This window comes from Motacilla alba, chromosome 8 (genome assembly GCF_015832195.1).
Source record: "Motacilla alba alba isolate MOTALB_02 chromosome 8, Motacilla_alba_V1.0_pri, whole genome shotgun sequence".
In the NCBI taxonomy this organism is placed as follows: Eukaryota; Metazoa; Chordata; class Aves; order Passeriformes; family Motacillidae; genus Motacilla; species Motacilla alba.
The window spans coordinates 16,867,278-16,889,868 of NC_052023.1; the positions used below are offsets into that span (position 1 = coordinate 16,867,278).

At 38.9% G+C, this 22,591-nt stretch overlaps 1 protein-coding gene across 10 annotated transcripts in view; it reads right to left on the reverse strand.

Moving 5' to 3' along the window:
- The window catches only part of BCAR3 (BCAR3 adaptor protein, NSP family member), a 90,472-nt gene that overhangs the window by 39,856 nt on the left and 28,025 nt on the right, over window positions 1–22,591 (reverse strand). For 4 of the 10 annotated variants that reach the window (XM_038143797.1, XM_038143795.1, XM_038143800.1 and 1 more), the window contains one exon: window positions 6,887–7,211. In XM_038143797.1, coding sequence (XP_037999725.1) covers window positions 6,887–7,211 — 325 coding nt within the window. The other 6 variants (XM_038143804.1, XM_038143798.1, XM_038143801.1 and 3 more) reach the window with 6 other exon arrangements.

A 22,591-nucleotide genomic window follows, 5' to 3' on the forward strand; every position in this document is an offset into this window, starting at 1 on the left:
GTGGAAACAAGTGCAAACTGCTATGACTAACTGTGTGATGACCTGCAGCTCACACAAGAACAGCAGGGACCCAGTAATTAAAACTCCAGAAGAGATCCAATGTACTTAATTTCCTTGAATTAAATAAAATCTCAATCCTATTTGTTCAGAATGCCCAAGCAGAGAGAATATTGCAGCACTTTACTTTTACCACCTCAATCTGCATTCCTGCAACTTGCTCCTGTTTACCTACTGCAGCAGAAAAATTTACACAACTTTTTCTATTTTTTCCAGAAGAATTTCTGTTTCTGCATCACACACCAGTCTCTACAGCCTGGTCAAAAGCTCAGACTAGCCACCTCCATTCTTTTTCCTCTATTTTCCTTAACATTTAGGCCCACCACAGCCAAAACTCTGTCCTTCAAAGCCCTTCTTAAATCTTTTATCCCAAGACCTAGTCTATGAAAGTAATGGTTGGGCAGCAAGACTATTGCTTATCCAAAACAGACACTGTAACTACAAACTGGTTTATATATGTGCTGTTTCCTGTTGACTTATATCTTCAGCCGGTAGTTCTTTACAGTGAGTGTTTCAGTTGCTGTGCAGTTATCCTGAATCCAGCGTGACAAAATTTTAATATAACCTTAGAAAAGATAACCTTTTAATATAACCTTACAAAATGAATGCGTATATTCCAAAAAAACCCGCTGACAAATGTTCAGTAGAATCAGAGTCTCCATTAATTAATCTGAAGTGCATCTAATTCTGGGTACATTTTTTTCACAAAGTATGGTTTTCCACCTGGCTAAGATGTCTTTCAGGAATGTGTATTTGGACTGAAGCATAGGAATGCTAATACTATTAGCATTCTTTGGCACTGAAGAGGAGGATAGTGGGAGGGAGAATTGTCCTCCCTGTCTGTTCCCTTAGCCCACTAACAAAGCTCACCACATCAGATGCCTTTCTGCATTGAATATGGCAAGTAAGCATTAGGGATATGCTCCCCTATGTAACATTTAACTACTATTTAGAGCATAAAAGGGACAGAAATGAAACCAAATGCTCACATATGAACAGGAGGCAGGATGAGGAAGCAATATAGCACTTGGTACAATTGAATAGGGCACTCCATAACACTTACAAAAGAGACCAGCAAACAGCAGAGCCAGGGAAGGAACTTTGGGTGTGATGGAAGGAGAAATTCAAGAAACTTTCCACTACCATATGGTGTCCTCTGCTCAAAGAAGAATCAGCCAGAAAAAATAAAAGTTTTCAGGAAGTTTTTGAAAAACAACACTGACCAATTGTGATAGGGGCTTTGAGGGATTTGGGCTCAAGTTTACCTGGCAAGTTGTTCATTAACAATAAGGTCGTGATCCCACAATTAATTTCAAATGATGATACAACTGTGTTCATCCCATAAGGAACTTCAGCTCCGCTGCTCAGAAGCTGAAGGACTGTGATTAAGTTAATCTTTACTGGAGAGATGGTCCCTCTTTTTGAAACATTTCATCCTGTTTTCCTCATTTCCCTCTCTGAAGATCCCACATGGGCAGATTTCCAAAAGCGCCATAAAGATCAAGAAGTGACGCTTTGGTTCTGCAGGTCTATGTCCACCAAGCAAAGAAAGAGGATGTGAGCATCAAATGGGAACAAAGGGGTGAAGCAGAACTTCACAACACAATAATCTGAACCCAACAATGGACAGAAGGGCTAAAAAGAAAACGTAGACAAGTCAAAACAGAATGAACCCCTAGAGTTAAAGGATAAGAGGATTTGATACTGAATGTAAGCAGATAACATTAGCTATTCTCTGCTTATCCAACACAGCATTCCTTCTACCCCAAACATCTCCCAGCTTTAGTGGGTAGCTCTGCTCCACCTCTGAGACAGCAGAGATCTGCAGGGGCACATGTGAACAGGACACAACAAGAGAAAAAACGGGAAAATCTGTGACAAAAAGCATGAAATATTGGCAACATCTAAGGAATTCTTCCATTTGAAAAACCTGCGCATGGAAGAAGTCAATGAGATATTCACTAGCCCCAAATTCAACACACTTGTGTTACTCTTATTAAAGAAACACAACCACATACAAACATTTTGGTTCAGGTTTTTTTAAAAACAAAACTCATACTAAGATCAGGCACTACACCAAAACTATAACTATTTTTAATTTCAAAATTCTGTGCATTTATAAAAATTCCTCCCCACCTTATCCTAAAATTTAAAAGGGAACCAAGATATTGGTTTTCTTTCTGGTAATCTTGCAAATATTTTCCTACTTGACTACATTGCATTTATAAACCAAAAAAAACCAGTATTACTCACTTTACTCTCCACAGGAAACATATAAAAGACTTATTTTACTTGATATATTAAAACCTTGATAAAAATTATTTTTAATTTTCAAAGTGCACTGAATCATTCAAGTGTACATACAGTATTAATATTAAAAAGTAGCACAAATTCAAATTAAAATTATCCAACAAATCATGTTTTCAAAATCACTAGAAAAAAATAAATGCTGTCCAAATACCTGATCCACCCCATTCTCCAAATCCAAAGAAAAGCAGAATTTGCAGCATCTGGGGAAGCAAACTGCAAATTCTGACAAGGATAAAGCAAATTCCTGAATAGTGTTCTCCTCACCAAGCACAGCCTTGCCACAGCCTTGCCAACTCTTTTCCTTTATAATTCAACTGTCAGTTCAAGGCCTTGAGCAGACCTATCTATTGAGGAAATACCACTAAGAGAACAGGAGTAGTTTTGGGAACACAGAATTCAGTCATTCATGGCTTTATACGGCACGACCAACACCTTGCCAACTTCCAAATGTTCTGCCCTCGAAGGACAAGGGCAAGCACTGTAGAGAACAGTGAGCCTGCTTAGCTTTATGCTGGTGAAGTTACTCTGTTAATGTCAGTGGTATTAGTCAGGGTTAAAATTGAACATATTTTTTTTTTTCCTTGATAGTTAGATGCAACAAGTATGTGAGGATCATGCAGCCAAACATGCAGAGCCTTGAAGACCAGAAATTCAGAAGAGAACAGAACATCCTAAACAACCAGATAAACTAATCTACTCTACTCTCTGCTACAGCAGTACAAAGTCCAGTGCTAGATGAGAGCACTTCATCTGAAATAGCTGACGTAGAAAAACAAGAGGAAAAAAAAAGTCTGCTGACCAGTACTCAAAATAAGAGACTGAAGTCTGGCTAAATATGCAGTCACACACACTTACTATACTTTCAGAACTACAGAAAATAAGGACATTCTTTGCACCTGTGTGTAGATAATTGGGGCCAGTCTATAAAATGCACTTTAGTTTACAGGCTATTTATCACATTTTGATCTTTTGCAATAAGGTTCAATGAGCATTGGAAGACATTAAGAGCTACTGGTCTGCTCATTTCCTTAGTGAAACAATCAAGCTAATAAAAATCCTTTCTTCCATGGCTCCCCACACCTGCCAGATTTATTTATTTTTTCTTTAACATGCTTGAACCATGCAAAAAAATGGATATGGATAATTCACACTTGATATCGTGGCAGTGTTAAAAAAAGCTGCTATGCCTTGACTACCTACAAAAATGAATTGTTTGTAGCCACATCAATAAAAGCAGTAGTGTTTTAAGTATAATCACAATCAGGACTTACAGCATAGCCAGGAATTTACTGGACATGAGAACAGAAAATTAAAACAGAAGCAAAGAAAAAAACAATAAAATTATAGCTCTGTAGTTACATCTCAACACTTCAAATTCATACACAGTTAAAACTAAAGCTTCAAAAACAGGGAAAAAATCGAATTCTCACCATTTGGTAGGTCAGACCCTCTCATGAATAGTGATAAAACAAAGCACCCAGGGCATTATACATAATTTAGAGAAATGCACCAAGTATTTTGATTCCAAGCCAGTTTGAACAATACATTCCTACTGTTTATCAGTAACTCCATTTTTTAAATGTCTGTGTAGACAAAGAATGGAATTTGAACAAAATATTTTCTTTACAAGTCTCAGCAAATGAAATGGCTACTGCAAACAGGGCTAGTAAACAAAAATTAAACCAGCACATACTCACAAACGTCCTGCATAATGTGAAACAGCCAGTGTAAATTAATATCAACTTTGTTTTAAAGCTTTAATTAGCACAAAAACTTAGAGGGATCATTTCTGGCAGATGGTGTGCTTCAACACTTCCTAGGGGTAGGCTCAGCAGAGGGAAGATAGTGATTAAATGCAAATGTGTGGCCACACAGTTTCTCCCAAAATATCCAAATCTCTATTCTAAAGTGTCCTACACTACACATACAGGGCAAAGGCAAAATTAATTTTTCTTTCTTTCAAATACTAAATTTCTAAGTGGACACTAAGGCTTTTGAAATACTAAGGGCTTTAAAAAAAGGCAAACTGCACAAAAAAAATTAATAAACTTATTTCTAAGACATTGTGTCTAGCTTTGATTTTATTGCTGTGCTAAATTAAATTAAATCCATCCTAAAACTGACATTAAATTCTTTCAAAGCATCATGGCCATCAACAGCATCAACTTTGTGCAAATCCAGATCCTATTTCTGACCTCTTAACAATTTACAATTTCACACTGCAGCTGTTATTAAACTGAATTTCACTTAATTTTGTCACAAACCCTGTTTATTTCAACAGGAATACAGGCTATTTGCAGGCAATAGAGGAATTACTGGTACTGAAAAAGGAGTATCTTTTCTCTTCTTCACTGTCTTTTAACTGATTGTGAAGATCTCATCTTTATTAGCCTGACTCACTGACAACACAATGTTGAACCCATCACACCACTTGCATTACTTCTCTCCCCAAAAACAACCTCAGAACCTGTTTGGCAGTGGGGTATCAAAGATACATTTCTTTCTCACAGTGTTCTGTGATTCTTGTATCTTGCAACAGTACTAACCTCAACTCCAACCTCAACTGCAGAAAAAAATCTTCAGAATATGCCTCATGCCCTCTCTCCTCTTCTTTCCCTGCTGTGTAGTTTGGCTTACCAATAAAGCAACAACTGTCAGCATGAGAGGACAAGAGGAGATGGCCTCAACTTGTACCAAGGGAGCTTTAGATTATTAGTAATAAATTTATTAGGAATTTTTTTTCCCCACCAAAAGGACTGTAAAGCATTGTAAAAGACTGCCCAGAGAAGTGATGGAGTTAGCATTCCTGAAAGTGTTCAAAAAACATTTGGATATGACACTTGAGGACATCACAGTGGTGAATGTGGAGGTGATGAGTTTAGGGACAGAACATACTATAGCTGTCAGCTGACAGACAGTCCAAGAAGCAATCCCTTGTTCTGCTCTCTCCTGCAATCACATTGCCTCATGAAACAGACAGCATGGTATCAATACTGGAATCTAGTTTTGCTCTGGGATATCTGCATGTCTTTGCCCTATTCCGTCTTCTTTATAATGTCTCAGAAATTCCTTCCATCTATACAATGAGATAACATTCAAGTATGCTTGTATCAGAGCCAGTAGCAGACCCACAGAGATAACTACTGGTTAACCCAAGACTACCTAAGTACTGTTGACATCCAACTGAAATGGCACAGATTGTCAAAAAGGGCCTTGAACAGCTGCTTTATCACCACACTCAAACTTACTGTGACAGTGATAACCCTGCACTGCTTTTAGGTCCTGTTTATTTGAGGGACATTTGGCTGCATTCATGAAAAAGCATGAAAATGCCTACAAGTCTGCTAAACTGTAATGTCACTCATGAAGGACCATAACCACCTCAATGCAGTGGAAATTTTGGGTTTACTGATGGCAGCCACAAGACACAGGCCAAAAAAATGCTACTGGTTCTAGCAACAGATGGGAATTTGAACAATTTTCCTTCAAGTAAAGGTATCATAATACAAGGCACAGATAAATTAACAAAGATAATAAGTCAAAGGGAAATTACAATTAAGCTTTATTTTGGTTTAATTATCAATGTCAGATAATAAAGAACATTATTTCCAAGACACTCTAAAACTCAGATGTCAGCTTTCTCAAGAAGGTAGAAACTTTTTTTCCCCTTGAACTAACTATCTATGAACAACTATACTATGAGATGTACATTCACAAACCAAGAAGAGAACACATTCTTATTGCATTGAAAATTGACAAGATAATTTCTCCAAGTTATCAGAAGAACTCCATTAGGGAATGACACAATTCATTATTATTTGCCTATTCTCACCAATTTGGCTTACCTTTTGTTTCACAAGATAATGTGATGTCTATTTATATATTAAAGAGAGTATTACTCACTTTGAATTATTAAAATGTTATCATAGTTATGTTCTTTAAGTTAGAATTAATCAGTGATGATAATAGGTTCCCAAAAGAAAGGCTAGCTAAAAGAGTAGGGATCTTTCTCAAGCGCTTTGCATATGTTAACCAAAAAATCAGGTAGGAATAATAAACGGGGATAATTTGTCATTAGCTCAGTGTACATTGGGTTCCACCAAGTTTTCAGAAGAAGGTTTACACGTAGCTCAAGATTTGAGGCAACTGGAACACCACTCTCCTTTTCCTCAGCCCTCCATCCATATTACATTGAATACAAATCAAAACCAAGTTTGAACAGTTATGACTTCTTGTCTAAAATTGCTCTGTTACAACAAAGCAAAGCAATCAGTAACTTAAAAAAATTCCTCCATGGGAACAGTACACACAATATTATACCTTTTAAACATGCAAAGGAAAGACACAATCATTAAAAATTATTTAGGTCTTCCATTGAGACCGAAATTGAATACTAGGGAGAAAACCTAACTTAGTTATAATTAACAGCTGTACCTATGACTGGGCCTTTAGAGGCCTAGAAGAACATGTAATAATCCCTACACAACTAATATATGTAAATTAAAGTTTTGCAACATACCTGGCATGGAGTTCGCTGCTCTTTCCATTTTCTGGAGGGTACTCTTCTATGATGTCCTGTACAAAAGGTGGCTGCTGCCATGCTCTGGTGTAAGGCAAGGTTCCCATGTGGCTGAACATATCGCAAGACCTAGAGGGAACTGCTCCCTTCTTCTTCCTGGGCAGAGTGCCATGGATAGAGATGCCTTGGAAGGAGTTTGAGCGATGCTCAATTGGTGAAGGTTTTGTGCTCAAAAGATCCATGGAAGAAGCTAATGAGAACTGGTGGTTCACTGGGCCATTTCTGGGAAGACTTGAAAATTTTCCCGCAGCTATCATTTTTGGTTCTGGAAAAACAAAACCAAGATTTCTTACTGTATATCAATCATCAAAGCCCTTAAAGGAAGTTAAATAACTAACTAATGACTAACAAAGGTATCTGAAACTGAACTTTTGCTTTGCATTGAGGCAGTCAGTTACCTCAAGACCCAGTCACGCTGCTGCCAATGCACTTCAAGCACACATGTATGTAACTTTATATATGTTAAAAGTCACAACCAAAAGCAACCAGTCTGGACAGGCATGCAATAGCAGGCCGTGAACATTTCCCCATTTTCATCCACCATGTTCCTCTTTTTTGCTTTTTCACATCCTCTGTAGACTGAGACATCAACTTGAATTACTGACAACAAACAAAATTTTAAGAATATTTGTCAAAAAATAATGGACACTACAGCTTGGTTTGGAAGAATATGTTTTTAAACCCAGTAGCTGGCACACTGTGAAGAAAAACCTGTTGGTAAGGAGTCTTGCTCAAGTAATAAATCTAGCAGATAACTGGTCACATATTTCTAACAGGCTGTAAACTAAACGGCTCTACCCAAGAGATAAGGGCAGGAGCAGATTACTGGAATTCTCTTCTTCAGCATGCCCAGCCTGCTAGCTCAAATTGCTGTTGACACAGAGATTTGCATAGCTGTCAGTACACAGAGATTTGAATAGCTGTCAGTCTCTGGCACAATCAATTGCAGTTTGCCATACAATACAGGTTTTTCTGTTAGTGTGAGCAAAAAGCTTTGTGAGACAAATACTTCGGGCTCATCAACAAATTACAGTCCTATTCTCAAAAAAATGCTGCCCTGTGCTCAGTTTATAGTGTTGTACTGCAGAAGACAGACTGCTGCCTTATCCTATGCAGTTGTATTGGCCTGCAAAAGCCACTCTATGGAACATACCACCAGACCTAAAGGGCAACCAGCCCTGCATTATTTAACCTAGGTGTTCATCAGCCAGGTGCTTCCCATAGAAACTGGAACAGCCACAGATGCTGCAGAGATTGATATGAATTCAGAAAGCAGAAATGCTTCTGGAAATAACAGTTATGGACAGGGGGAATCTGTTCTGACCTCGGTCAGAAGTTCCATACTGAAAAATAAGATGAGCACCCTGAAGGCCCAGCAGCCTGGAAGTCAGCAGCTCACAGCTGCACAAGAATTCCTCCTGTTTTGGGGAATGCACAGGTGTTGCAATGAAAGCAGAGGTGCCTCTAGAGTCCTCCCACCCCCTTCTCCAGCCTTAGCATCATAGCTACCATCAAAATGTTTCTGCATTGAAGCTACTGTTACTTCTACTCAGAGGTTATAGTAACAGGCTTACTTTTACAGTAATGCTAAAGCTGATATCAAAGTATGTGAAAATTCGGCTTTTTCCTGTCAGCTGCACTGCAGAGATTCACCAGCTGGACAAGACTGGTGACTTGAACAGACTTCAACAACAAATCCCTTTCCCAATTCTCCTGTATTGAAAGTCCTACAATAAATACTTAGTAACTAATTATTTATTTTTTTTTACCCTTTAGTTTGCCAGAGCACAGGTACTATGCACTATAGTAGAAAAGTGTCTGGAAATAGCACTTCTGCCTAGGGACAATCTGTTTGACTCTGGTCCCATCTCTTGATGAAAAGAGTAGAAATTATCTGAGGTGTTAGCAAAGAACTGACATTTTTTGTCATCCAGATCCAAATAAAATACAAAATCCTAAAGAAAACGAAACACATTCTCACAAAAATTCTGCCATAAATTATCACACTGATGTGATGTGAAATACTAAATCATCTCTCCATTTATGATGTGGCTGAAGGACAGAGTTTCTGCTAGTTTTGGCAAGCACTAAAACTATCACATAATTATTTTCACAATAATTGCTGTAAAGTTAGCTTTGCATTACAACTGTTCCAAGCAGAAGAAGTGGCCCAAAGATGTAAAGCTCTAAAATGCAAATGCTTACTACAAGCCTGCAACCTCCTCTAGCTAAAGCTAACTGACTGAGCTTGTTTCTTGTAAATTCAGCTTCATTATTAGAACAGAATTATATAAATTACCTCCAATAATTGGGGGGAAAGGCTTCTTATAATTCACACAATCATTTGAAACTCAACTTTGTGTATTCACTGTAGAAAAGCAAGAAACCCTGTTTATGGAGTCTGAAAAACTAGAAGCTAGCTGGCTCATATTGTACAAATCTTGTTGTTCTCTTTTCAGGGCCTGCTGAGAGTCTGTATTTAATTATTGTATTTTCTTATTGGTTTATATCCAGGGAGAGAGTTTTCCTTAGCCTTTCCTGTAAGGTTCCCGTGGCTAGGCCGAAATGGAACAACACATTACCTGCAAGCAAGTGTCAAATCCAAGCTGTAATTAGTGTAAGCATAGAAAGCTTTGATTTAATAACTGATGAGTCCACACTTCATGTTTGAGGATCCACAAAGAAAGGTGAGAATTCACTCTCCTAACCCAATCATCCCAAGGTAATTCTTACAGCAACCCCGTAGGTTTTCAATCCAACAGTCTGAGAGTTTTCAACAAATTAATGACCCCCCTGATGTACAGCATTTTCTATTTCACCCGTACTCCTAAGAAGCCCTCAAGAATCCAAACCAAACTCCCAGAGTTGACCTAATAGTTGCTTCTTTTTAGTAGTACTCACATGACTTACAAATTCAAAACCTAATCCTCAAATTCATACCTGAGTATTGTTTTGAGGATTCATGGTAGAGTTCCACAGTTAGTACAAAAATACCTATGTTCAAGAACTTGCAATACACGTAGCCAGAAGTATGTGTGCAGCTTTGATAAAATTTCTAACAATCCTCCCTACAAAACCTCTCTAAAAAAACCCTCAAAAAATCCCAAACAAACAAAAAACCTCATAAAACAAAACCCAAACAAATAAAAAAACCCAACCCAAACAAAAAAAATCCCAAACAAAACTGAGAACAACAGGTCTGCTAGCTTCCACTACACATTTATCTGCTTGCCCATGTGCTGCTGTACTAGATAGTCTTCATAAATATTAACAGAGAACTACAGCAACCAGCTCAGCAACAAAAGTCCTGCCAAACCGTCCATCCAGTTTTCTTGTATTGAATATAAACACTGGAAAGTGGAAGCCTCTTCAGCTGAAGACTCTGGAATGCCTCAAATACTTTAGTATATGATTCAAAGAATGTTTGACTTTACCAGATATAGAAACCCTGAAAATTTTACTCCCTAAGAGACAGTGTGCCTTGAACATTGGCCATTATGCAATCAACAACAGAAATAGTAGAAATTGTAACAGAACAATGGCTCAAAAGGAACTGAAATTTAATTGTACACATTCTGATTTGTCAAAATGCAGCAACTAACAAAACAGAACACTTTGGAAGCCATGCAAATTTCTCCTAACTAGGTGTAAACAAGATGGACTTGTGCCAATATAATGTTAAAAATGGCAAATGAATTTGCATTTATACGCAGAGGGGCACTTCTCTTTCTTCAGTTTGTAATTTGGAAGAATATATGGGAACAGAATTGTTAGGAGTCACATGGTGAATTCAGAGAAGTTGAAAGCATGAAAGGTTTCCAGGTAACTTCTGACAGGTTCTACTTTTTTGTTATGAATGAGGGTGAGCAAATACAAATGAAGAGGCTTCTCAAATCAACATGGCATTTAAGATAACAGTAGGAGATTTGACATAAAATAAAATACATATCTGGTGGACAAGTCCAAACAGCTGGGATTTGGTTTCTTCACATCGTTGCTCAAAACAAAAATAACCATGAACAATGAAACAAGTAACTTTCAGTTCCCTAAAACAACACACTAAATATCCTTCTGCTTCCGACCGGTTTGAACCGGATGCAAATCCAAATTTTCTGGCTCAGCTTGTCCTCATGAAATCTTTCTGATGTTCACACAGTTTGAGGAAGTGTTCTGATGGTTCATTCAAAATGATTCAGGTATAGGATCAAGTGCCCCTTACATACCACAACATAACACAACCAATGGCAGTGGCTTCTACTTTTTTGTTTCAATATATTGGAGGAAGAGAAGTGAAGGAAAGGGAACTCTTCAGTTCAGCCTCAGAGATGCATGAATGGCACAGCAAACAGTTCAAGGCTGTATATACTCGTGTTAGTGGAAACTTCATAAAAGGAAACAGAAAAACAATTTCAGAATTCCAAATCAAACTCTCAAACTACTTCAAAATTCAGAGTTAGATCTAAATCAGTTTTGGACGTTAAAAGACCCACATTTTCCTCACAGTCTTCTTGACCTAGCATTTGGGTGATTCTCTTTCATAGATCAAAATCACTGGAGTTTATACCTGGTGTTATCACCAATCTTTACCGTTATATATGCTATGAAGCTAAGAGGGCTTGACCATGATTTAAGATATTCATCTGTGTGTTCTCAGGTATTTAAAAGATGGAGTCAACTTTTGTGAAAACTCTATGTACTTTTGCCACATCAAATCTCTTCACAAATTCTTCCCACCATCTCCCATCCCTCCCTTGAAATCAGCAACAATAAATTTCAACAAGTGGAAGATCCATCACTCTCTTCTCCCAGCTAAGTTACTTGGCATATTTGCACGCACTATGCAGATGCGCACAGAAAAAAAGGGAAGCAAATATCCTTAATGGTGAAGAAAGTCAAGGCCAGGACAAAAAGGCAGATGAATTTCCCCAGATTTTTTTATTTTGTGTGTGCAATAAGAAAATAAGGGGAAAAGAAAAAGCATGACTTAAAAGCCTGTAAAGTTAACATACCATAGGAATAAACACAATCAAAACTGTAGCCATTATAAATTCAATATGGGTTTCATGTTGTCTCCCTAGAAGCAGTGTAGCATTCTTCATTATTGCAACAGAAAGGATTTCTGCTCCCCAAAATGGCTTAGAAGCAGCTTTCTGCAACCTGTATTTTCTGCTTTTGTAATGAAAAAGAAAAACTGATGCACTAGCTTGTCTAGCAAACATGTCACAAGACTTTGAGAAAAATATTAAGGTTCAAGAACCTACAGCCTGCTATGATACAGAGACATGGATTGAGAAAGCACATGCAGTAGTTCAAAGGCTTTAAGCTACTATCAGAAAAAAACATGAGTCTGTCAAACATCAAACATCCCCACAAGATTAGTCAGGTCACTGCTTCCAAAGGGTCTTGAAGTGCTATCACAATGCTCATGCTCGCCTTCTCTCTCTTTATATATGCCACACAATTTCCACCCTCCCCCTTGAGCTGTATATTTAAAATGTTATTTTTTACTATTATTCTTGTGCAACAGCAAACACACAGCCCAGGATAAATTATTTTTGAAATGTCTTTTTTTTCAAGATGAGAGAAACAGATAAACCCCATACTTCTCTTTGTGAATTTTCACATGTAGAATGCCTTTATATCTATAAAAATGCCAAGAAAAAGTGATCACTGAAGATGATTCAATAATAAGTACAGCTTTCTTCATTTGGCCATGAAATTATCTCTGAAATGCAAGTGCCCAATCAGTTAGCTCAGTAATCCTGAACAATATGAAACCTTGACTTGAAATAAACCTTCTCTCCCCATTCTGCTGGCAGAAACAGAGAACTTTACCAAGGTTACAGTCAAATCTAAGGGTTTTTTTAGGCAATGCTTCAAAAATACAACCTTTTGTTCCTCCTCTGATAAAGGAAGCAATTTATTTTGACTGCTCCTCTGTTCCCACAAAAAAAAAAAAAAGAAAAAAAAAGAAAAAAAAAAAAAGAACAACCCACTTCAAATGAAAAACCTTTTCAGCATTACTATTTCGAACTAACACAGCCTTTCAGAAATCACAAATTTGGAAAGAAGTGCTTTTGCGCCCTCTCCTCTTCAAAAGACAGGGGGAAAAAAAGGACACAGCGTTTCTTTTCTCTCTACTCTGAGAAGTATCTCGGTATCCCGAGTACACACCAGTGTTTTATACTTATTTAACAGCTTTCCACGGGATCGATTCCCACAAAACCTAAGCACTTGGATCCAACGTCTCGGTAGTCACTGTCACAGCTACGGCATTTCCAGCACCCCGCAGGCCAGCCCTGCCCTGCCCTGCTCCCGCGCCCCCTGCCCTGACAGCGGTGCGGGGACACAGGGACACCCGCACACACTCACGCACAAATCCAACTCTGCATCCTCTGCCCGACAGGTCAACGCAGTCCCCGCAGTTACCGGGTCTGACCACTGCTGCTTCTCCCCGGGCTTTCAGCGGATCGGCGAGAGCGTCCGTCCTGGCCAGGCGACCTCCCGGCAGCGAGAGCCGCCCGGGCCCCTCCCTCGGGGCCGCGGAACCGGAGCGGGCAGCCGGGCAGCTGCGAGGGGTGGCCGGAGGCCGGACCCGCAACAACAGCGGCGCGGAGCTGCCAGAAAACGAGCCGGGACGTTCTGGGAGAGCCCAAGGTCCGGCCGCGCCGCGGCAGGAGCCGGCACGTAGCCAGCACCAGCCCGCCCCAAAGAAGCGCAGTTCGCGATTACTTAAGGGTGACTCAACCGGAGCCTTCCCGAGCGCCTTATCGCTCGCTGCCCGGTCCCCGACAGCCCGGCCCCGGTCCGTGCCTCTGCCGCCCGCCCCACGAGCCCCTCGCGGGCGCCCCTCACCTGGGGCGGGAGGCGGCTCCGGCCCCGGGCGCTGCGCGGCGGCTCCGGCCACACCCTCCGGGCCGCTCGGGCTGAGTCTCGCCGAGCCCCCGGCGCAACAGCCCCCCCCAGGCCGTGACCTGCCCATGCCCTTTTCCATGGATTTTAACGACTTGGCCTCCATAATTTCGTCTCTCAAATTAGCGCTACAGCAAAAATTAACAGTTAGCTAAACCCACCCGGTTCACGGACGATCCAGAGCCTATTACGTACTTCACACACACAATTTGCTTGAGTTGGTAGGCGCCCCCCTCGTCCTACCAAGCCGCTTGAAGTTATTTGTGCAACAGGTTGGTGGGATAAAACGCATCTTCTACAACACAGGGTCAAATAGCTGTACAGAATCGGGAGCTACGCCAGAACAGTCGGTCACTTACCCTCCTTTTGCAAAGTGTACCTTCAAAACAACGCGATAATTATAGATACAACCCTCATTCTCAACTAATTATCTCAAGCACCTTCAGCTGTACCATTGCCTCAGCCACAGGGCTTTTGCTTCAGTACAAACCAAGGCACACTCAGCTGACTTTTGAAGCACGGTCTCGATCAGTTTAACACAGTATTTGTCTCTTTCCCATTGGCTCAGTCCTTCAGGCTGCCTGGCCAACATTTCTCTGGTTTTACCACAGTTGTTCCAGTTTTTTCAGTTTCAATTTCCAGTGTATCAGAATTCATAGGATTTCATTTTTCAAACCTATTCACTGTTATTCTTTTTGCATTAGCTTTCCAGAGGTAAATGCTCTTCTGCCTAACCAAATATTTAATTGATTTTGACATTAAACATTTGATCCCTACTGGTAGTATGGTGGTTCTGTTTTGGGAGATCCTCTTCATGCACTATATTCATTTCCCTCTAATGTTCAATCCTTTCATTCTCTTTCTCCATTTTTACCAGGACTAGCTTTAATAATTTGCTTCTGATGTATCTACTTCAGAGCCTGACTACATAATGTTGCTGATATCTAAATGATAAATGCAATTAAGGATCAGATTATTTATGTTCCAAGACCTCTGCATATTACCAAGCCAATAATCAAAAATAAATGAAATTTTGGTCTTCTCACACTGAGTTAAACATCCAATAGTGACAGCAGCAGGATTAAAATTCCACACGATGTCTTACCACAGTGACATCTCTGGGTACTGGGTAGAATTTGGACATCTGCTTCTCTATAATCTAACATTTTATACATTGTCCATAAAACTGAATTTTTCAATCTCAGCTATCTGAAATATCTCACAGCAACTGATTTTTTTTTTTTTTTTTTGGATGAAGCAATTCAAACCAGAAAAAAACGTCATTTGGAGCGTAGCTAGAGTTTAAGAAACATTTAGCTGATCAAGACAAGATTCTTTAGCCATCACATAAATTGCTGAAATAGGTGTTGGGAGATAAAAATTCTTGGGAAAGTCTAGGAATTTTCATAGATATGAGCAGAATGTTTCCATAAGAAAGCTCAAATAAAATGAATTTTAGCGTAAAATAAGAGAAAGGAAAATAAAGGCAGAGAGTACTGCTCCAATATTCAGTAAGGGACAGAGACAGAAGATTAGAAAATTAAATTTATCGAGTACACTAAGGTAAAGGAGGCTCAGTAGCATTTCTGACTGGTGTTCCCCTTCCCATAGCAACACCAGTCCCTTAAGGGCAGGCATGAGCAGTAGGGAAGCATTATCAGTGTTGGTGTTGCCACACACTTTTTACAACAACTTCCAAAACAGAAAAGTTGAGGTAAATGTGAAACACAACAGCTTTCAAAAAGATGTTCCAGCACCAGTGAATGGATAAGTCAATACTTGTGGCATGCTGACAGACTGACTTCTATATTTTCCTCTCCACAAATTACAATAAATTACAGCATCCTATTGACACAGAACAGACCCTTGAAGTTAAGATCTAAATTCAAACTAATTTCACATAAAACAAGGCTTAACTGCACACCAAAACCTCACTCTGTTCTTCTGTACATTGTTTTTCCCCAAATCCTTTGTCATTTGAGCTACTGATCAACTAGGAAAACTGCAAAATCTTCACTAGCTGATGGCACTTGGAGTTTGTCTTGCTGGTTGTGAAAAGTATTGAGGATAGAGAGGTACCAGAAAGGTTTCAGGCACAGTAACAGATTCCAGGACTTCACTCGCACGAGTAGCAATCTGTGGAGATTTCCCATAGAATATTCCTTCCATTCATAATCTTTCTTCAAAACATACTTGAGAGAGGGAAGAGGAAAGAACCAAAGAACACTAGACTGTGATCTCATGTTGGACACCAAAATGCCTCACCAATACATCCAGTGCAAGAAAAATGGCATTAGGGTGAGAATACAGAAAGAGCAGTTGAGATATGTGGATTCCATGTTCAGTTTTAGTATTCTGACCCACCTACTTCCTGTATGACATATACTAACATTTTTGTAACATACATCACAGTGGTAATTCTTTTTCACAGGGAAAACTGTATAGTACTCTATCAGCTTATCAAGTGGAAGATGCTACAGAAGTGCAAACTGTTATTTTCCTCATTGAATAATGGAAAATGTCTTGCTCCTCTATCTAAACCACACGTTCCACAGTTCAGGTGAAAGACATTTCAAACTGTGCCAAAACCTCTGATCTGTTAGCACATAACATGGTCTCCACTGGCTGATTCTAATCACTCAGGAAATTTTTAGGCACTGTAGTTACATAGGAAGTAGTCACGCTTGTCATTTTTTCTATGACTAAGAACCAGAAAAGGGGCAGTAACTTCCTTAGGAGCATGACTGTGTGCTAAGTAATGGGATTGTAGCTGGGCAGCCCTGCCTAAACTGTGATTACTCTTACTTGCATGAGTCATTACATTCTTTTCCTAAAGTTTTATTTTGTCTTCAGGTGAAATTCAAAATTGGTCTTTGTCTTCACATTTAACAATTTACACAACCCATCCTTGCACATACTTGATGCAAAGCTGTTAAAGAGAATTTGCCTACAGGATGCAAGAAGGAAAAATTCACAGGACTGCCTACAATAGCTCCACTGGTTATGAGTTACTCCACATTAAACTGCATTAAATTCCTCATTGCAAAGCTTTTGTTGTTCTCATACTTTCTATCTACTTTGGAAATGAGTTCACTGAGCTGTGGGATGAAGTCTGGAAGCATCAATGTCATGAAAGGAGCACAGCACCTCTGTCAAGCCCTCCCCATCAGCATTCCATTTTAACCTGCCATACCCTGAGCCATCTGTTAATCTATATGGCATCACGCTGTCTCTGTATCACCTTGCCACTGACAAGCACTGAAGCATTGTCCTTGGTGACACCAGCCTGAGGGAGGCTGAGAAAGCAGCAGTGTGCTGGCCGTTGCTGGCCACACATCACACATTGCTGGGGCTCTCCATGGCCACCCTTGACTTCTGCTTTCTGAAGGAGAGGAGTATGTACAGGTGCATCTTTTCACCTGCAAAGAAATCCAAAAAAGCAGCTAACTGAACAGATAAGTGCAGAGGAACACAACTGGGACACAGGTCCCAAGACCTGTGCTGCTATAGCTTGCATGCTTTAATTATGCCAAGAGCTGGCATAAGAGTACTTGCCAGTTCTTGAGACCACTTTCGAATGTGCTTGGCTTACAGAAACAAAGGAAACAATGGGACACAAGAAGTGGATTCACTGGAAAATTTCAATTTGACCTTAAATGTCAGAATTCCAGTCTTCCTCAAATAGCCAGGAGAAAACGCATTTACTCCAAAAGCACTGTTCTGCAGCTGCAGTGATAAAATGCAGAAGTAACTACACATGATGAGGACATGGCACCTGTGGATTGCTCACACAGCAGTTCACGTAGATGCCCTGATAAACACAATTCAAAGCAAGTTGCTAGTACAGACTTGTCTTAGAATAAAAAGGACCCAAATAAACAAAATGCTACACTCAAGCCCTCCCCACAGATGCCACATAGAAAAAGTAATTATCATAGCTGTTGGCTAGGAAATTAAGTTTATTTGCTGGTAATTTTCAAATTAGTCAAAGATATCAGGGCAAATAAAAATGACAATATGAATTGAAAAATGCTCCAGCACTTGGAATATGACAATATTTATTTTGAAAAACTATGAGCTATGGCAACTGTGTTTTCCAATGTCCTCCCTGGCTGCCAACTGAAACGGCAAGTTTAGTCAGCACCTCTCCAGACGTCCATAATAAAACTATCAACATGATCTCTTGCTATTTGATCTGTCTTATGTCTGGAGACACAAGGTCCTTCAGAAAGTCCCAAAGAGTTACTTGTTAGGAGTTGGTGTTCAGAACCCTGGCAATCCCCAGCCTCAGAAAAGCTTGCAAGCAGACACATCCCATAGCTGATCATTCTGCAAACAATGTTATAGTACAGCAAGAGAGTTTGAAGAGTTATATAAATTCATTGTCAGATATAATACAAGAAAACTATAATCTTGAACAAAAAATAATCTGTAATTTAAAAAAATATTACAAATAAACCACACAGATTCTGTGGCAATAATACGTAGTGTCCCTTTCCCCCTCTTTCAATTTGGTATTGAAAATCATGTGAAGCAACTTGTGTTGGCATTCAAAAGTTTGAAATACACTGGTAAAATGGCTCTAAATCCAGTTTTCTTTTATTGACTAGTTTTGGTAAATGCGGAAAGAAGCTGGACAAGGTCTTATGGGTCCCATTTTTCCAGAGGGTCTGTTTTCCTCTCTTTGCTTTTAGCAGTGGTGGAACTGTTACTGGGGATGTCAGACTTATTCCAAGTTTCTGTTTCTCCATGTTTCTGTAAAAAGTCTCAAATACAGGGGAATTACCAGCCTCTCTTTGCCTGTGACAGATGTTTTTCATTTCAAACATAACTGACATAGAGGCAAGGATAAACAGAGTGTGAGAGAGCACCAGTAAGCAAATTTGGAACTTCCAGTAAATGAAATGGTACTGTCAGAGGTGTTTGTTAACAACTCTGTAACAGCATTTACATTGCTGACTTTCTCAAACAGAGAAAGTAAAAAACTCCAAATCCTTGTGTCTCTCCGTGAGAGCAAAACAGACCACACAGGTAGCAATGCCACCTCTATCATGCAGATCAAAGTAGCTTCCTCTCCCTCTGTTGGCAAAGTTACCAGCATGCTTTAGCGTGAGGTTGGAATCTGACAGGTTGACACTACATAGCACTGCCCCAAAGCACTCTGCCTGCATTTGTAGTGTTTCAAAGAGCAAAAGCATCAGAATGTGTAGAAGAACTTTATCTGAGGTGACAGAGGGAAGATATTTGCAGCTGGCAATGCCAAACGAGTCATTGCTTTGCGCTAACTATAATGGTCACCTAATAAAAACACAGGAGAGAGTGCCTCAGTTATTTTACACCTTTCTTGAAGATGGCATTCTCTATTTATATTATCCCAAGCACAATTCAGGCTCTGTAGTGCTTGCTCAGGTTTCTTCTTAATACCACAGAACTAAGGTCCTCCATGTAATGACAAGAAATCACTTAATATTTAACTTCATACCACTGAAGCATAGCAAGAAATACAACATAGCAGAAACAGTTATCTAAGAATTTAAATGCAAAATCTAAAAGCAGAATATTATGCAATATTAATTGCACCCAATCTAATTCAGGTTTTGCATATTATTTTATGTTTATCTACCATAAATTATGTCAATGCATATATTTTATTTACATGCAGTAAAGCTGGCCTTTTTTATATGATAAAAAATTATAGTAGATTTTAAATTAGTAGATTTAAAAAAATTTAGTAGATCTAAACCTTTATCCTATTAAAACTCCCTGTATAAGAAAACCTGTACAGGACAAAAAGGAAATATTCATTTTACCTTTTTCCACTCAGAGAAAAACACTCCAAGATGTTAATGAAATCACATGAGGCCATAAAATGCTATTATTTGGAATTCATCTCAGTAAAAGAAGTTACTGGAAAAACAAAGTTCTTTCTCTTAGAACACCTCCTTAAAAATACTTAGCACTTAGCTTTCTCCATTTCTTTCCACTCATAACTTAACCAGTGATGTATAGAAACATACATCACGAATATATGGAAATGTATACAAATATTTTAATAGTCAAATAATATGAAGCTTTCAAATATAATGCTGTATTTAAATTCATGTCTTTAAAGGGAAAAAGGAAAGATCTTCCATGTCTGGCAATATCCAAGGCCTTTTTTTCATTGTATCAAAATAGACATTTTCATTTATGTGTTTACATTTCCCTCTTTATCAGTACGGTTTCTACTGGACTGAAGCAGCTGGTCACATCATGGTGGGTTTCCTCAACACATTTGAAGCACGATTTATTTGTTTACTATAGGTCATAAGAAGTCATAATAGAATCACCCTCCCATAGACTTCGGTACACTATGGTAAATGAGATGAAATACAACAAACATAAAACAATATGGTTAAATAACACCCTGGCCCAGTCCCACATAGCATAACCCCTGCTTTAGTTGTATTAGAGGATACTGAGAAAACCCTGGTTCCTTCCAGAAGCACTACCATACAAGTGCTGGGCTGTGGCTTTCAGGATGTGTCTTGAACTGCTGATTGTTGCAGGACTCACTGCAATGCTTCATGCTCGGGGAAGGAAGACCTTTTAACTAATACAGGAGTCAGATTGCACCTGATTTGTCACCAATTTTTGTCATACCGCAAGAAACTTCTTCTGGAGGGGGATATGTAATTTCCTGGCTTTTCTAAGATGCCACACAAGTATTTCAAAAAGGCGCTAGATAGCCACTGAGAACATTCCTGTAAGCACAGGCCATGTTTTTTTGCTTGTCTTAGAAGTGCTAGTACCCAATTTTTGGATGCATCTTGATTCCACACTGTAACAAGCCCAGGCATGTAGCAGGCCTCTACAGATCAAAAATATCAGAGCCCCATTATTCAAATTACTGATCCACTATTAAATTTATTCTGCTGAGCTGAAGTGTTGTAACAATTTTGAATATTTATTTTCCTGTTGATTAGCTAATGCCACTCAAAAATCAGTTGTCCTACTCACTTCCCTATCACTGACTGCCATAAAGATGGCATAAAAGCATCAAGCCAGTGAACTTTGTATTGTGTACTCTGCCTAATTCAACAGATATGTGATCATGTGCACATGTTTCATCCAGCTCTAATGTGTTGCTGGGCATTATGTCAACGCACAGATTTTGGTATTAATTACTGCGGAAACACAGCCCAAGTAGCTAGAGTTAGACAGGATGAATCCAAATGGAATCTAAATGCACTGAGACATGTCCTGGTCAAAGTAGTTTCAGAATCAAGATCTTTTAGAAAACAGAAAATATTTTCACAAATACTCCCAAAATTTAATGTCACTTTTAACCCTGTGCAAATGCTTACTTATTAAAGTGACTTATCACTTGAAGCACTCTCTGGAAACTGTTGAACCAGCACCAAATACAATGCTGTTGTTTAGAGCTCAAAATAACAGCAAACAGAGAAGACAGCCTTTGCTCTGATCCAGTAAGTACATTAGTAGGACATTAGCATTTATTTACTAGAATAGAAAATTTTAGAAGTTTTCTCTAATGTCTGACTACAGCAAAGTTCTGGAAAATGAGCATTTCAGTGTAACTGATTAGGCACTTTGCTCCTAGACACAGCATTCTGTCAAAGACAGACACAAAACAAAACCGTGTCATAACAGGCTGGAGACCAGATAACAACCATTAGTCCCTACTGTGAAAACAAACCAGTCTGCACTCATGTATGACTGACTGAACTGATCTGTTTTCAACCTTCCCAGAAATCCTTAATACAATAGGCAAAGCAATTGAGGATGTAAATATCTTTGTGTAAACAGAACTTAGAGATTAATGTGTCTGTATTTTTTTCAAGCACATAATTAAATTATAAATTTAATTATCATTTTCCAAAACCCAACAGTGAATGGAGACATTGCTCAAGATAAATGCCCATAAAAATATGAACCAGCACTAATTTTACTAGAATTTAGCTTAAAGAGTTCTAGCAATTAACTGCCAAAAGAAAAAAACAAAACCAAAATGGCATTATGCTGTCACTTGACAAAATCTGTGTCTGAAGGGGAAAAAAAAAATATATATATATACACACACCATTTTAAAAGGAAAAAATTTGACTCAAATTCATATTCACTGAAGTCATCAGCAATACATCAAGATTTGATGTAGGGTTAACACATGTGAAGCTGAACAATCATGAGCTGGGACATTCTGTTGAGTTGAATGAAATGTTGCATAACTATCTACAAATCAATTTACCATGTCAATGACAGTTTTAAAAGTGAGTTTCCCCCTGAAAAACAGTGCTACATTGACAACTGTAATGCATTCCACACTTCAGTACCTGAAAAGATTATGAAACACCGTCCCAATGCACACAAAACCAGATACCAATTGAAACACATCCAGTTTCACTGCAATCATCAACTGAAATAATTTCCTAATCTGTTCACAGTAGCAGTTACAAAAAGTCATATTTACATCCATATTTTAAGACAGTCAAACCTATGAGCTGTAGAAGTTGTGTAATCTTAAACAATAAGAAGTTGTGTAAATCAATATTGAACTTGTCAGAAAACATTGAGGAAATAGAGTGACCTACTTGTACACAATCAGTTCTAGTTCCTTCAGAGAACTTCAGTAGCTAAACACATTTTATGAATACTCAATTTCTACAGATGGTCCAAAAGTCTTATCTTGACCCAGAGAATGTAGCAGCAGGACTGTTAGCCAAGTAACTAAGT